A 16414-nucleotide genomic window follows, 5' to 3' on the forward strand; every position below is an offset into this window, starting at 1 on the left:
ATCTTTTTCTATGGATACTATCTGTCAAGTTAACTTTTACATGGAATTATCTTTTTTTTTTTTTTTCGTGGTTCACGACCGTTGAACGTTTTTTTTTTTTTTTTTTAAAAAAAAATTCCTTAACGAATAAGTAAAGCCTGATATGTTTTTTTTTTTTTTAAAGCACGAACTCATCTTTAATATACGAAACTAATAATAATAATAATAATAATAATTTGATAACTCGTTCTTAATATTGTATATGACTATATATATAAACGGCCTGTATCGAATTTTAAAAAAAATAATTAACATAATTAACCGTAAATTTAATTTTTCTTTTTCTCGTTAATAAACCCCCCCCCCACCCTCACTCCCAACCCCTTGAAAAAATGTTAAGAGCCGTTCGAACGGGGGGGGGATGAATGAAAATGATGATGATGATATTAATTATTATTATTTTTGTTTAAAAGAGTTTGTCATTATTAAACAACGCCGTTTGTTAGCAAAAAAATTTGTTTAAAGTCCCTACCGCGTATGGTGCGTTAATAAATATTTAAAAATTAATAATAATGATAATAATAATTTGTAAATAGACTTACCGATGACGATTTTCCGACAGAGTTTATTAATAATTTTTCGTAATGACGACTTCTCCATTTTATTATTATTTTCAAACTGGAATATTGTTCTTATTATTTAAGTTGTCTTGTATGAAATGGACGACTCTGAATGTTACACTGATTGCATAAAATTATTCGCTCTATTCACTGGAAACAAAACAACACAAAAAATAAATAAATAAATAAATTTTTTAGTTTCGTATCAAACAATTTTCTTTTCTTTGGAAAATTTCAATCGAAATCGAAACCTTCTGCGTAATCAGATATTTAAAACTTTTTCAAAATGATAATAATTCTTGGAAATTATTATTATTATTATTATTATTATTATTATTATTATGTAAAATAAGTAATTTGTATACTACATAAGGAGGAACGTTAATAATTTCCGTTTAAAAATAATAATAAACCCCCCATTTTTAAATTTAAATTTAAAATACATAAAAAAAATTTTTTTATATATTTATATAAATCGTTTGCTGCCATTTTTTTTTTCTTTCGCAATTTTTTCAACTTTATGTTTAATCGAAAAAAATTATGTGTAAAATATACAGAAGACTTGTTTTGCCAAACATACCAAAACCTTAAACCTTAAACGTTGTTAAAAGTGAGTAATAAAAAAAGAAATAAACAAATATTACTGATAAATAAATAATATAAATTATTTGTAATTATTGTTTTAAATAAATAAATAAATTTTAATAAATGATTCGTGTGAATTTATCCTGTAAAAAAATTTTTTTTTAATGATGTTAATAATAATAATAATAATTCGTTTTAGAAAAATTTGCCGATTTTTTATAAAAAAATACACGGTTATAACAACATAATGTTTATAACCTTTTAAAAAAAATTATAATATATATTATTTAAACATAAACATCGCCATTTTTTTTTAATTTTTAATAATGTATATAATTTTTGCTATTAAACTATTTTTAAATATAATTTAATTTTCTTTAAAAAGAAAAACTCGTCTCGAAAATAATAATAATAATAAAAAATTAAAATAAAATTTAAATTTAATGAATCTAATTCGAAATTAATTATATACACCAAACGTACAAAAAAAATTTTTTTTTTTTTTTTTTAAATAAATTACTGTAATTTATTTATATATATTATAATTTTTTTTCTTTTCGAGGGGGGAAAGGAGGAGGAGGGGGGTAAACGTATAAAAATTGTGAAAAATTTTAATATTAGAAAAAAAAAAAAAAAAAAAAAAAAAACAGCAAACGATTGTGAACACGAGAGTTTTCCTGTCCGGTCACGAACCTGATCATTCCCACGCTCTATACAGAATTAAATCACTTTTATCTGACAAATTTTTTTTCATTATTATTATTATTATTATTAGGTATTTAATGTTTTTATTTTGGTTTATATGTATATTCGTGCACACGTTTTTAAAAAAAGTTATTATTTAAAAAAAATTTTTTGTCAATTACTTTCACCTAAATTTTAATCATTTTTTTAAATAATAAATAGTTAGTTAATAATTATTATTATGAATACTTTTTTTTTTTTTGAAAACGTATCATTATCGAAAGATTAGAAAAGAAAAAAAAAAAAATTTTTATTTTAATAAAAAGAAAATTACAATTAAATTGGTGTGAATGGCGGCCCTGATTTTTTAACTAATTTTAATAATTTCGGTTTGACAATTAATTCTTTTTCGATGCAAGCACCCAAAGTGGTTTCTTTGAATTTTTCAACAAAAGGCATTTTATGTAATGACATGTAATGAACTGATCCTTCCATATCTCCTAATATTATGTTGTTCCCATCATTCGAAAACTAATAAATAAATAAATAAATACAACAATTACTTAATGAAATATTATTATTATTATTATTTTTTTTTTAAATTATCGATTTGATTACTTTAACTGTACAAAATTTAATTTTTTGAGGATGTTCTATGGTCGATGTGGGATAATAAGTTTTCCTTTTTAAATCCCATAAATATAAATTACAATCGCTTATGCTTGCTATGACCGTCGTATTTCTAGGACTCCAATCTGCATCTTCTACCGGATGTGATCCTATTGTTAGAGTCATAACGGGTTCGTAAATATCCCAAACCCAAAGTCTAACGGCACTGTCTGCACCACACGTGAGGAAAATCTAAAATTATTATTATTATTATTATGTTTTGTTTAAAAAACCGAATGGGGAAAAAAAATAATAATAATTAATTAAACCTTTGCACAAAAAGGAGAAAATTTCAAAGCGTAAATCGGTCCTAAATGTGCTAAAAATGATTCGACATGTTGTGTGAAATAATTAATAGAACATTTTCGTATAATTCCATCGCTTCCTGATACGAGATAAAATTGATTATCGTTTGGATAATAAACAAATTGATGTGCCGGAGGAAAACGTACCATTGTTATTTCTTCGGCTTCGCATTTTCTAGGACAATCAATTCCTTTAACCTAAAAATATTAAATTTTTTTTTTTTCCCCTTTTTAATTACAAATTTTTATTTATTTTAACCAACTTTATCTTCGGCTTTTGTTATTCTCATCATTTGAAAAGGTGTTAATTGATCTAAACGTCTTCTTAATTGTATTATTCTTCCACATCCTGATGTCAACATTAATCTTTCTTCTATGTTATCAAAAATGTCGGTAAAAGTACACCATTTAACGGATAATATTTTTTCGTATGTATTACACGCGACTGAACTTTTCGAATAAGCTATCTATAAATTGAAAATACAATTTTTAAATACGTAAATTATTGAAAATAAATAAATAAATAAATTATTTTGTACACAAACTTTTTTTTCCGTTGTGGTTATATCCAAAATTAATAAATCACCATTTAAGAAACCAGCAGCTAAAAGATTAGGAGTTCTTTTAGCAAAATCTACACACATTACCGAAGATTGAAATCTAATTATATACAAAAAAAAGTTTTTTTTTTTCTTTTTTTTGTGAAATCAAATAAATTTATTTGAAAATGCATAAAACTAACTTAAAATTTCTTTCTGGATGTTTTAAATTTTTAGCATTCCAAATACAAATAAAACCTTTATCGGGTTCCACGTGTAAAAATTTACCATAACCTACAGCAATTATATCAGGATTTAATGTATTTATTGATATTGTTAATGCTGGCTTGTTTTGTACAAAATCCGTTTCGTACGTCCATAAAGATTTTGCCAAATATTTAAATTCTATATTTAAATCTAACGGATCCAATAAATCGGGATTTTTATAATTTAATTGAAATTCTTTCGCTTGTGGCATTCCTAATAATCTATCCATGAGCATACAACGTGTTATAAATTTTTCATCTTCGGCTAATTGCGTCCATTGTTCTTCAACAGTTAATGATTGATTCCTGCAAAAAAATTAGGCACATTTTTGTGGTTGTTCCTATTATCAAATATATTTTTTTTTTCAATTGTATTTTATTATACTTTTGTTACCATCTAAGATAACAATATTGACTAATGTTTTTAAATGTTAAAAAATGTTTTTTTTCTGTACCCGTTTCTCTCTTACTTTTTTTCTTCAAAAATTCCTAAACTTTCGTCATAAAGTTTCCAATCGGTAACCCATGTAGAATCATTTCGAGTAGGTTTCCTAGGACAATAAGAGCTTTCGGCTGTATTTATATGTTCTGGAGTTTGTTGTTCTGAAGTCTGGAGTTTTCTTTGATATCTTCCTTCTCTGAATGTAAAAAATTCATAAATTTCATTTTCTTTTTTTAAATATTCTGCATTCTCAGCAGTGATTGATTGAACAGTACTCTTTAAACTAAATAATGTGAATGAATTCGTTTCCATTGCAATAATAGGGACCTGAAACACGTAATCGAGTTCGTATTATAATTGTTAAATAATTAAATGATACGGTGTGAATTTACCTTTGAATGTGGAGCATAAAATTGACGGGACGGTAAATCTTTAAGGCGAAATTGAGAAGGAGCAACTTCGGAAAATGGTTCATCACTTCTTGTATCGCTCACAATATCCCCATCTAATGTTTTTAACGTGGACTCCTTGTATGAGTCCATGTTCGTAATGTTAGTCATTGACATTTGTACCGAACCGCTCTGCTGTGGTCGACTTCCATAACTCCCTGTTGGATACGTTCTCAGACTCATTTGACTTCCAGTACTTGCGGCATCAGCATCAACATAATCCAATATTGTAGGTTGCCACTCATCAATAGTTTGATAATCAGGATCGATAAGTAATTTAGGAGTTCGATCATTTCCATGCGAATCGTAAACTCTAAATTGATTTCTTTTTACTAAAGTAGATTGTGGGGCCTTTTTTTTCTTAGATTTAAACTTTGAACCGTAGCCTTTTAATAAAAAAGAAGACTGAGACTGCATAGAACTCATATTTCTACTTTTTGGAGTTGATTGACCGCTCATTTTTTGAGATTAGTTGATTACAATAAAAAATCAATCAACAATTCTAATTTAATTTTGTTTTTTTTTTTTTTTTCTTTTCTGTTCTGAAAGCAATTTATTTATAATTTTTTTAAACAATAATTACAGCGCATTAAAATAAAATAAAAACTTACAGTTTTATTTATGTAAATTAAAAGTATTAACAATTATTCTAAGGAAAAAAGAAATTAACGGCTTTCAAACAACAACAAAAAAAAAAAAAATTATACAGTGGCAGCAGAAAATGAATAAAAATAAAAATTTAAATCAATTTTCGCGTTGTTGCACTTATACAATTTCAATATAATTTATTGTGATAATACAGTGTTTGAGCAGAAAACATATACATGTCGATTTTAAATAAATAAAATAAATTACCAAAAAAAAAAATAAAAAATATTTGGGTACATTAGTCATTTTATAAACTTAATTTTGTGACTATGCGATAAAAGTAAACATATGTGTTAAATTTTCTTTTGGTGAAGTTAACACGTAGAATCTTATGAGACTAGAAATTCCGTATACAAATGTTAATATCTTCACAAAATTATACATTTCAATATATAAAAAAGAGGGAATTTAATAAATTTTCGTATTTATGCCCAAAGTAATATTCTAATCAATTTTTTTTTTTTTTTTTTTTTTTTTTTTTTTTTTGCTATTCTTTATATTGCACTGTAATTAATTTAATAAGGCCTTGACTTAATCGTGATGTCAAACTCATATGATTGTTTTCATAAGTTTTTTTTTTGACTAAAGATTTTAGGGTTTAAAAATGGTGACTGCTAGTAAACCGGGGCCTTCCACAAAAGGGGAAGAAAAAGAAAAAGATGACAAAACTTTTGAATGTAATATTTGTTTAGATACGGCCAAAGATGCGGTTGTCAGCCTTTGTGGACATCTCTTTTGGTATGTTTACACTGTAATTAAGAACATGTAAATTTTAAAAAATCAATTACAATAAGTTTCGAGAAAAATAAGCAAGCGCTGAATAATAATAATATAATTTCAGTTGGCCTTGTTTGCATCAATGGTTAGAAACTAGGCCTAATAAGCAAATGTGTCCAGTATGTAAAGCTGCTATTAGTAAAGAAAAAGTGATTCCATTATATGGAAGAGGAAGTAGTAAACAAGAGGACCCTAGAAATAAAGTGCCACCAAGACCAGCAGGTCAAAGATCAGAACCAGAAAATAGTGATGTAAGTTTATTTAAAAAAAAAAAAAAATTTACTTAATTTAATATTTTTTTGAATTTTTTCAACAATATTCCTTTTATCGACATTCAACTTAAAATCAAGTCCCTCGATAATTGTCGAAATTTTCCTAAGAAATAATTTTATTTTGTGATTGTATTTTAGACATTTCCTGGATTCGGTTTTGGAGATGGAAATTTTCACATGTCATTCGGTATAGGAGCATTTCCATTTGCATTTTTAACATCATCATTAAACATTGGAGATCACAGGCCTAGTGCCTCGCCAAGAGGCACACCTCGATATGAAGAAGATCAATTTCTATCGAAATTATTTTTGGGAATTGCTCTCATATTCATATTTTGGCTTATAATAGCATAAGTACAGCATAGCAAAAAATGTATAATCACCTCTTCTTGCTCTTTGATCAAGAAAAAAAACATTAAAAAAAAAAAAAAATTTTTTTAGCTTTGGTGTTTTATTTTGATAATAACATAAGACATTCGAAAAAAAAAAAAAAAAAAAAATTAAGGGGGAAAAAAAATAAATAAATAGGAAGTCTTATCAGTATAACAAAAAAATTATCTTGACTCTGATGACAGTTTTTTCATAATGTCCTGCAACAAAAAAATAAATACTTTTAAACTTTTTAAAAAAAAAAAAAAAAAAAAAAATCAGTAAACGTTAAAAAAAAAAAAAATTTCATGCTATGTGATACTAATAATAATAATACCTTTTTTTTTTTTAAATTGAATCGGAATGCATAATAATTTGATATATTGATAAGTGACTTTTTTTTTTAACAAAAAAAAAAATCAAAAACACAATGCATAAATTAAAAATATTATGTTAAAAATAAAAAAATTTTTTTTTTATTGTGTCCATGTGTAAAAACATTCGATAAAAATTTTTACACGCTTAAAAGAAATTTTTTTTTTTTTTTTTTCCATCTATTAACTTCAAAAATAACTTTTTGTTTTTTCTCATTATTATCTAAAAGAGAGTGTTTTGATTTTAAGTAGTTTTTTATTAATAAAGTGGGATATAGTTTAATAATAATAATAATAAATAATTAATAATTATAAATGTTATCCTTATGATTTATACATATATATATATATATATTTGACATATGATGAGAGGTGGCAGTAGTTTATTTTATTTTATTTTAGTAAATATTTATAGCTTTTATTATAAATAAATAAATAAATAATAATAATAATAAATGTGTAATTAATTGATATTTTTAGATAATCACGATAAAATTACATTAAACAAAACAAATAAATATATATATATATATATATATTGGTTTATCCTCTACATAAATGTTATGGAAAAAAATAAAAAAATTGTATTTAATTATTTGTAAATTTATTACATTCAAATATTAATTGTTTATTGTAATTAATCGTTGTTTTTTTAATATGTATATATATATATATATATTATTATTATTATTCCTTCTTTTTTTCTATAAATTAAATTGGAAAAAAAAAAAAATTAATTTGAATTGTGATATCTACTCGTTTCATTCATTAGGCAAAATAATAATAATTTTTTCCATTATAAATAAAAAAAAGAAAATTTTATTTCAACAATACAATCATAACTTAATGATAAAAAAAAAAAAAAAAGAAAATGAATAATAATATCATGTAAAATGATAAATAAATAATGTAAAAAAAAAAAAATTCAACTAGGAAATAATGAACCAAAATAATTATCACAGTTATTTTTACTTTTTTATTCCCTCAACTTCGTTTTAAGAGGTATGTAGGTAAGCTCTCCAACATTTATCAGGTAATTCCCATTACTACCTCCTACCGTTATTAACATAAACATAAACGTTTATGATGTTTGCAGATTCGAAACAAAAAAAACAACATTTTAACACGTTCTCGATTCCCCAATATGTACACAACAACAACAACAATAAATTTTATCAAAATGTTTCACCGTCGTCGCAATCCTCCGTATCGTGTCCAAACACTACAAAAAAAATAAAATGAAAATTCAACATACCTTAAAAATCAAATATAAATTGATACGAAAGGAAATACCTTCGCAATTATCGCAATAAGGCCTTTCCGGTGGAGGAGGTACTTTTGTTTTGGAAGACTTAGAAGGTGGAAGAGGTTCATCTTCGTTCGCTTGTGTCGGACAATCTTCCGTGTCGTGCAAATCGAAAACTTCGCATATGTCGCAAAACAAACGCGGAGCAACAGCAGTCCTCGTGTTAATATTGTGCCTGAAACGAAGGATAAACGGGAACGAAGGAATAAGGGGGGGGGGGGAACACATTTTAACAAAAACAAACAAACAATTTAAAGTAATGTTGAAATAATATCTTACAAATTGAATTCTTCCGCGTCTTCGGGTGAAAAACCCATTTCTAATATTTCTATTCTTGCTTTTAACGCATCGTTTTTCTTCTGCATGTCGACAATAACGGAATTAAGAAAATCTATTTGACCTTTTTCGAAATCATCTTTCCCTTCGGTCGAATCCGAATTTTTTGAATCTGTCGACGGTAAGAAAAAGAAAAAATTTTCCGGTTTTTTTTTTTTTAATTAATTCGACTTCCGGCCTGGAATTTCAACAAATAATATATATTTACCGTTTGCGTTGTTGTTGTTTTTGACGGTTGCCTTTTCCACATTTTCCTTCATTTCTTCCATTTTTTCATTCCATTTTGATTTTTCTCGTTTCAACGATTCGCATTCTTTTATCAACAAAGAATTTTCTTTTTCTTTTAATTTGAGCAAATTATTTTTCCCATCTAAATCTTTTTGCAACGCTTCCTTTTCCGCTTTAGATCGTTCGACGACATCTTGTTCTCTTTTTTCCGCTTCCGTTAATTTCTTCGTCGCTTCTGCTAATTTATTCGTCAAATCCGAATTGTTTTCAAGGAGTTTCCCTTGTTCTTCTTCAAATTTTCCTTTCAAATTATTTTTTTCCGTGTCGGACACGTTGCATTTTTTTCCGTATTCCTCGCATTTTTCTTTTTCCGCATTCAATTCCACTTTTAGCAACTGAAGATTTTTCTCCAGTTTTTCAACTTGTTCTCTTTTCTTTTCCAATTCGATTTTCGCCTCGTTGAAATCTTTTTCCACTCTTTCTTTAATCTCGTTAAAGTTTTGCATTGCGTCATCTTTTTCAGACATCGTTCGACTAGATTCTTGTTTAAAATTTTCCAAATCTTTTTCGAGATTTTCAATCCGTTTATTTTTCTCGTTTATCTCTTCGGTTTTGTCTTTTTCAGTCTTTTTCAACAATTCTTTGAGTTCGGAAATTTCTTTTTCCAGATTTTTTATTTCCGTCGTGCGTTCGGTGTCGCCGACTTCTTTTGAATTTTCTAAATTTTTCATCCGGGAATTTAAATCCATCAACTCCATAACCTTCGTCGTTAAATCTTTGTCCAGGTGACATTTTTCCTCCCGGAGTTGATCAATCGTTTCTTTGAGAATTTTATTTTCACTTTCGACGGATGACACGTTGACGACGAGCTCTTTGTTTTTCCCTTGAACCTCTTCCAAGATTTTTTCCAGTTTTTCCGAATTTTTTTCCAATTCTGCTTTTTCTTCGTTCGCTTTGTTTTTTTCCTGTTTGATAGAACTCAATTCTTCGATTGTTCGACAAAGTTTTTCGTTTGTTTCTTTCAATTCGTTTTTTAATTTTTCACTTTCACCCGCAATCATTTCTTCTCTTTTTTTAACTTTATCATCCAATTCTTTTTTACTTTCTAAAAATTGTACGTTTGTTTTTTCAACCGTTTGCAACAAATTGACTCTTTCGGCTTGCAATTCTCGTATTTCTTTTTCCAAATTCTGAATCGTTTCCGTACTTTTCGTTTGTAAATCTTTCAAATTCTTTTCCAGATCGTTTTGTGAGGCTTTTAAATTTCGAACACATTCTTCATATTTATTTTTTTCATCTTGATTCGTTTTTTCTAAATTCCTAACATCTTCTTGCAATTTATTTATTTTCGTTTCAGCATCCCTGACGATTTCCTCGGTTTTTTTCTTCCATTCGAATTCCACATCTCGCGTAGCTGCCATAGACGTTTCCATTTTACTTTTCAACTCTTCCATCTCTTTCTTGGCATTATTTCTCTCTTCCGTCGCAGATTCTTTCAACGATTTCAATTCTTCCTCTTTTTTATCCAACAACAATTTTAATTCCTGTTCCGCGTGTTCGAACTTTCTACTTTTTTCCGATAGTTCTTCCCGTAAAGAATTTAACGTTTTTTCACTTACCCTCAAATCTTCGTTCAATTTGTTCAACTGAACGGAAGAATCGTTCGAAGAATTTATAAATGTCGATATATCAGATTCGAGTTTTAATTTTTGATTCGTCAACAAATTTAACTTTTCATTCGCCGATTGTAATTTTCTATTGACATCCCCACCTTCCAATTCGAGCCTTTCTTTTTCTTTCAGTAATTTCTCATGGATTTCTTCTAGAGACGTTAATTTATCCGTCAGAGTTTTATTATTCACTCTTTCGTTCTTTAAAATTTCTTTTTCGTTGTTTAAAAATGTATTCGCGTCTTGGAGATTTTTTTTCAAAATTTCAATTTCTCCTTTTTTTCCCGATTCCCTTTCTTCGAGATTTTTAATTTTTTCCGTAAACTTTTCTTCTTGAACGGCATGAAATCGTTCTAATTCTTTTATTTTTTCTTCCAATTCTTTAACAATTTTATCATTATTCTCTTTCGATTTGTTCAATTCTGAATTTTTTTCACTCAGCACATTTTCCAATTCTTTTATTCTGTTTAAATTTTCTTTGTTGTTTTTTGTCAGTGATTCGTTCACCTCGTTAAACTCTTTAAATTTCGTTTCAGAATTATTTTTTAATTTTTCCAACTCATCTTTTTGCTTATTTATGATATCTTTCAGAGTAATTATTTCCTTATCCGAATTTTCCGACGAAGAAGAAAGTAATTTTTTCGCATTTTCCAATTCTTCTCGTATTTTTTTCATTTCTTCCTCCAATTTTCCAACTTCCGCAGTTTTCTTATCGATCAAATCATTTTTATTCGTCATTTCCTCGGTCAAATCTTTCACTTTAGCCTCTAATTCTTGTTTCGCTTCTTTCAATTGATTACATTCTAACGTTTTTTCCGCGTCGTTTTTCGACAACAAAATATTTGCATCGTTTAATTTTCCTTCCAGTGAACTACAATATTTCATTTTTTCATTCAATTGCTCTTCGAGAACTTTTAATTTTGATTGTAAATTAGAATTGTATTCCTCCGACATTTTACTCATGTCCGATTTATGTTTTTCCGATAGATCTTGAATGATTTTTAAATATTTACCATGGATTTCTTTTTCTTTTTCTTCCGAAACCTGATCTTTTGCTATCAATTCTTTCGATAATCTTTCGACTTCGGCTTGTTTGCTCTCTAATTCTTTTTTTGTTTCTTCCAATTTTTGAGCAGCCGTTTCTAAAATATTTTTTACATTTGATTCATCATTTACGACGGATGCTTTTAATGCTTCGTTTTCTAATTTCATGGATTCTATTCCGGCTCTTGCCGATGTCAAATGAGCTTCGAGAGAAATACGTTCTTGTTCCAAAGTCGAACGAATTTTCTATAAAATCAAATATATAAAAAAATTAAATTTTTCTAAGATTTACAAAAAATTATTACAAAACATGACAAAAACCTTTTGCTCTTGAAGTTCTTCTTTAACGGCATCGAGTTCATCTTTTAATATAACCATTTGTTCTTCAGATTCGAATAATTTGTTAGAATCATGTTCCAATATTTCAACTCTTTTCCTCTCTTCCGCAAGAGTTTTTTCCAACAATTCGACTTTTTCTTTATACGTGATAACAGATGATTTTATATCGGATTTGTCAATCGTTTCCTCTTCGAATCTAAAACAAAACAAAACAATTGGAAAGTTCCTCCTATTATTATTATTTTTAAAACTTCATCTGATTTATAAAACATATAAAAATTTTTTTCCCCCGTTTTTCTTATTTATTTTCTCCTTTATTAATTAATTTTATAAAATCAAAATCGTTTTTAGTAATTTTTACGTTTATTTTTAAATCCAAATAACTTTATTATTATTATTATTATTACAACCATTAATTTAACATGCATTTAACATCAACCCACATAAATAACCTTGATAATTACTCTTTAAAACTTCTATTAATCTGAATTTTTTTTGTTCTGTCAAATTAAGATATTATTAATCGATTAATTTGATGGAAAGTCGATTAATTATTATTTTTTGTTTAAAACAGTAATAATAATAATAATAATAATTGCAAAGTAATAAAAAAATATTTTTTTTTCAGTTTATATTAATATTGGATTTTTTTTTTTTTTAAATAACAGATGTTTAAAAAATTTTGATGTAATGGCTATAATATAAAATGCTGTTGTTTACGACAGGAAAACGAAAAAAAAAGGTAAAATTTTCCATTTAAATAAAAAAAAAAATTAATTTAAAAGGATTTTCTTTTTTTTAAAAATTTGATTATTATTATTCTTCTTCTTTATTTAATATTAAAACTACAAAAAAATAATTTTTAAATGGCGACAAACCTAAATTGTAAATCTTCATATTTTTTCCTTTCATCTTCTAATAAATTAGTTATTTCATCATTTTGAGATTTAAGTAGGGAAATCATAGCATCCAAATCAGATATTCGAGCTTCTGAATTTTCTTTTTGTTGTTCGAATTCTTGTTTTAATATGGCTAACTGTCTTTCCGCTTCATCGGCTTGATTGGCTGCTCTAGTTACTTCAGCACGTTCTAAATCTCTTTCTTTTAATAATTGTTCGATGTGAAATTCTTTTTCTTTAAGTGTTTCCTATAAAATCAATAAAAACTTTCATACAAATTTTTTTATACAAACTCAAAGAAAAAAAAAAGACAGTAGTTGTATAATAACAATTATTATTATTTTTCTATAAAAGGGTATTTTAAAATCTGCCATTTTGAAATTTTACAAAAAAATTAATTAATTAATAATAAAAGTTTAAAATGATACGATGAATAATAACGTGACTATTACGCAATTAAATAATAATAATAATAATAATAAAATTAATTCAAGGTTGCACACGCGTTGGTGATTGTCAGGTATAACTAAATTTAAACCTACATTTAAAACATTTTTTTTTTCTTTTTTTACTCTAGAATTTATTGTACATGACTTAAATAAAGTTTTTTTTTTTTTTGGGGGGGGGGGATTCTTTGCGATATGAAATAGGAACGGTAGGTAAAAAACAAACAAACAAACAAACAAACGAATAAATAATTAAAAAAATAAATATTTATTATTACATATATTATTTGATTTTACAAAAAAAATTAATGTTAGTTTTTTCGTAGAGAGTTAATTTTTTTTAAATATATGTTCGATTCGTAAAATAAATTATAATATTATTATTATTATTATTATTATTATTATTATTATTAATATCCATCGTAGAAAAGCTAATAATATCCGATTTCCCATGAATACATTTCCTCCTGTTTCGCATAAAACAAAAAAAATTAATTTACTTCGTTTCATTAACGAAATATAATTTCGATTATCAAAAATTGGCAGATTTTAAATTGGCAAAACAAATTTTTATTATTTTTTTTCTATCAATAACAAAAAAAATAAATAAATAATTTGGTGATAAGGTTATCAAATGACCAAGGTTAACTTTACCTACCTGTAAGGCTGTTTTTAATGAGGTTGGCGTCGTTGGCGCTCTAACCGCCGTTTTCTAAAAAAAATTATTTTAATTAATTGGAATTGTCAAAGGGAGAGACTCATTTATTTTATTAGGTTCTGAATAAAATAAAAAATAATTTTTACTTTAGTGGTGGACCTGACGGAAACGTTAGTGCTGGTTGTCGACGAGAGAGAAGCCAAAGATTCTTTGGAACCATGTCTGCGAATTCTCGTTCCGGAGGGGGTACCACTTTTATGTACGACGCAGGGTTGAAACAATCGTTTGTTTGCTGGACTTTTACTCACTTTATGCAAAGGAGCAAACAAACCAAATTTAGGACGGCATTCAAAATATCTATTTTGCGAAAAAAAAAAAAATTAATAATAGTGGTCGATATAAGAGAGGAATCGCAAAGGAAAATTTTCATTTTTTTTTTTTTTTTATTACCTTACACCTGCAACGGAACCATCATTTTTACCCAACGGATCGTCCAATTCGACTCCACACCATTCTCCAGCAGCAAATTCCGTGGTTCCAAGGTATCTAAGAAGACCAGCTTTAGATCCCTGACTACTTTTTACAATAACTCGATCACCGACCACCAGACCCGGATTAATGCCGGAATCTAAAAAATTTTTCGTGAAATTTTACTAAGCCTACTTCCCACTCTCACGCAGCATATTTTAATGAAATCCTTCCTACCGGGAGATGTCGGTTTGGAAATAGAACTTTTAGACCCAATGCTGCTCGGAGTTGTCGTCAAAACCATTGGTGATTTTTTAGGCACGGAACCTAGAAAACTACCATTACTACTACTCTTTTTCGATTCGGAAATCATTGACCTCGTTGCGACAGGTTCTCCGGCTCCTCCATCAAGCAGAGGCTGCCTCGTTAATCGGGTCAACCTTAGAATCACAGAAAAACAAATTTTAAAAAATTTTTCTCGTCAACCTCTTTTTATTTATAATGCAACCATAAATTCTTTTTTTCTTGTTTTCAAACTTTACCTAGAAAAAATACCCTTTTTGGGCGGACACTGAAAATATCTTATATTGGCAACTGTTCCATCGTTTTTACCGATGGGTTCATCCAACACTACTCCAGCCCATTCACCGGGAGCAAATTGAGTTTCTCCGATGTAAGCAATTTGTCCGGGCTTAACGCCCCCAACCCAAACTCTATCCCCGATAATAAATTGATCTGTATTTTCGGTAAGAACGACGCTTGTGTCTGCAAATGTCAATCGTTAAAGTTAATTCAAAGTAATGTATTAGGTGCGCAGACGAATTAATCAGGTAAACATAAATTAATTTAATTCGCTATCCCAAAATGAACCCAGAGGTTATAATACATATATGATTTTTTATAAATCAAGCCAAGAGAAAAATGATTTGCCATCGCGCATCAACCGAGCCAACTAAATGAGAACTAAAATATGAAAATGTGCATTGACACAAACAACTTATAAAAGCTTCATTATCTACCTACCTGGCGTTCGGCGACCATCATCACCATCGAATTTCCAATGATCAGAAAAAGAATCTAAGGAAGAATTTAAAAATGAATCTAGAAAAAAAAAACTCAAGAGCTAAGAGCAAAACCCAAGCAAGAGGCCATAAAATCTCATCACGCTTAGCAAAAGCTTTTTAATAAATAAAACATTGACCGGAAAAAAGCGCCTGCCTACCTACAACTTACAAACTTTTTATTAAACAAAAAAAATTTTCGTAGAAAAAAATTTTTTTTTTTTTTCGAGTTTAACAAAATAATCGCCACACCTTTTATTTATTTATTTATTTTTAATAAATTAATATTCTTACCTAATGTTGTTGTTCGATTTTGTTTTAAATGTTCTTCTGAACCTGATTTTTGACTAGAATCACTTAAAGCAGATCCGCCTATTTTAAATGAAAATTAATAAAAAATTCCAGTTTAAAGTTTTTGTCGTTGCGAAAGGGAGGTTACTACTAATCTTCATATTTTGTCGTAAATAAAATTTATTCGTTTGAAATCATCACCGCTCCCCCCCTCCCCCCTGCCAAATTTACATTATTATATTATTCGATTGATACTCACTTGAAATTCTTCTGTCCTCCATTCGGATTTCATTATCAGAGTAAGGCATGCTTTCATCTGTTTCATCAACATCTACATTAAAAAGAGAAAAAAGTGCAAAAAAAACAAAAAGCCAACTCAATAAAAAAAAAAACAGGTATCATAAGCTTAACTACAAAACGAAACGCAATCAACAGCAAACGAAAAATAATAATAATAATAATTATTATTTAAGGCAGCGTGTAAAGCAAAGTTTCGGTGGCAAACAAACATTTTCTACGATTATTACGAATTGACAGTTTTCTTTAACGACATTAAAAAATTTACAACAATTTACTCATTTTTCCATAATTATTAGACTTACCAGCGAGTCTCCTTCTCACAAATTCTTCTCTTACATTTCCAATAGGAGAAAGGGTAGACATGGTTTCCGTTTTTAAAAAATCAAATCC

At 27.5% G+C, this 16414-nt stretch overlaps 3 protein-coding genes across 3 annotated transcripts; 1 reads left to right on the top strand and 2 right to left on the bottom strand.

Annotated features, from left to right (window-relative positions):
- Nucleotides 1-2204: 2204 nt before the first annotated feature.
- On the bottom strand, nt 2205-4997 carry Phum_PHUM291630 (dynein intermediate chain 1, axonemal, putative; the record flags this gene model as incomplete). The annotated part of the gene is made up of 8 exons (XM_002426996.1): nt 2205-2399; nt 2487-2729; nt 2807-3040; nt 3106-3309; nt 3388-3502; nt 3585-3953; nt 4118-4416; nt 4482-4997. 8 exons carry the CDS (start codon nt 4995-4997, stop codon nt 2205-2207), a joined length of 2175 nt encoding a protein of 724 aa, XP_002427041.1.
- A 793-nt stretch (nt 4998-5790) lies between these two features.
- Phum_PHUM291640 (RING finger protein, putative) lies at nt 5791-6589 on the top strand (the record flags this gene model as incomplete). The annotated part of the gene is made up of 3 exons (XM_002426997.1): nt 5791-5924; nt 6028-6214; nt 6374-6589. 3 exons carry the CDS (start codon nt 5791-5793, stop codon nt 6587-6589), a joined length of 537 nt encoding a protein of 178 aa, XP_002427042.1.
- A 1564-nt stretch (nt 6590-8153) lies between these two features.
- On the bottom strand, nt 8154-16387 carry Phum_PHUM291650 (retiin, putative; the record flags this gene model as incomplete). The annotated part of the gene is made up of 15 exons (XM_002426998.1): nt 8154-8200; nt 8272-8459; nt 8564-8732; nt 8829-11507; nt 11532-11808; nt 11884-12097; nt 12780-13048; nt 13905-13958; nt 14051-14261; nt 14355-14532; nt 14610-14812; nt 14915-15137; nt 15396-15473; nt 15984-16055; nt 16327-16387. 15 exons carry the CDS (start codon nt 16385-16387, stop codon nt 8154-8156), a joined length of 4923 nt encoding a protein of 1640 aa, XP_002427043.1.
- Nucleotides 16388-16414: the final 27 nt, after the last annotated feature.

The sequence above is a fragment of the Pediculus humanus genome, genomic scaffold, assembly GCF_000006295.1.
Source record: "Pediculus humanus corporis 1103172107674 genomic scaffold, whole genome shotgun sequence".
Classification (NCBI taxonomy): Eukaryota; Metazoa; Arthropoda; class Insecta; order Psocodea; family Pediculidae; genus Pediculus; species Pediculus humanus.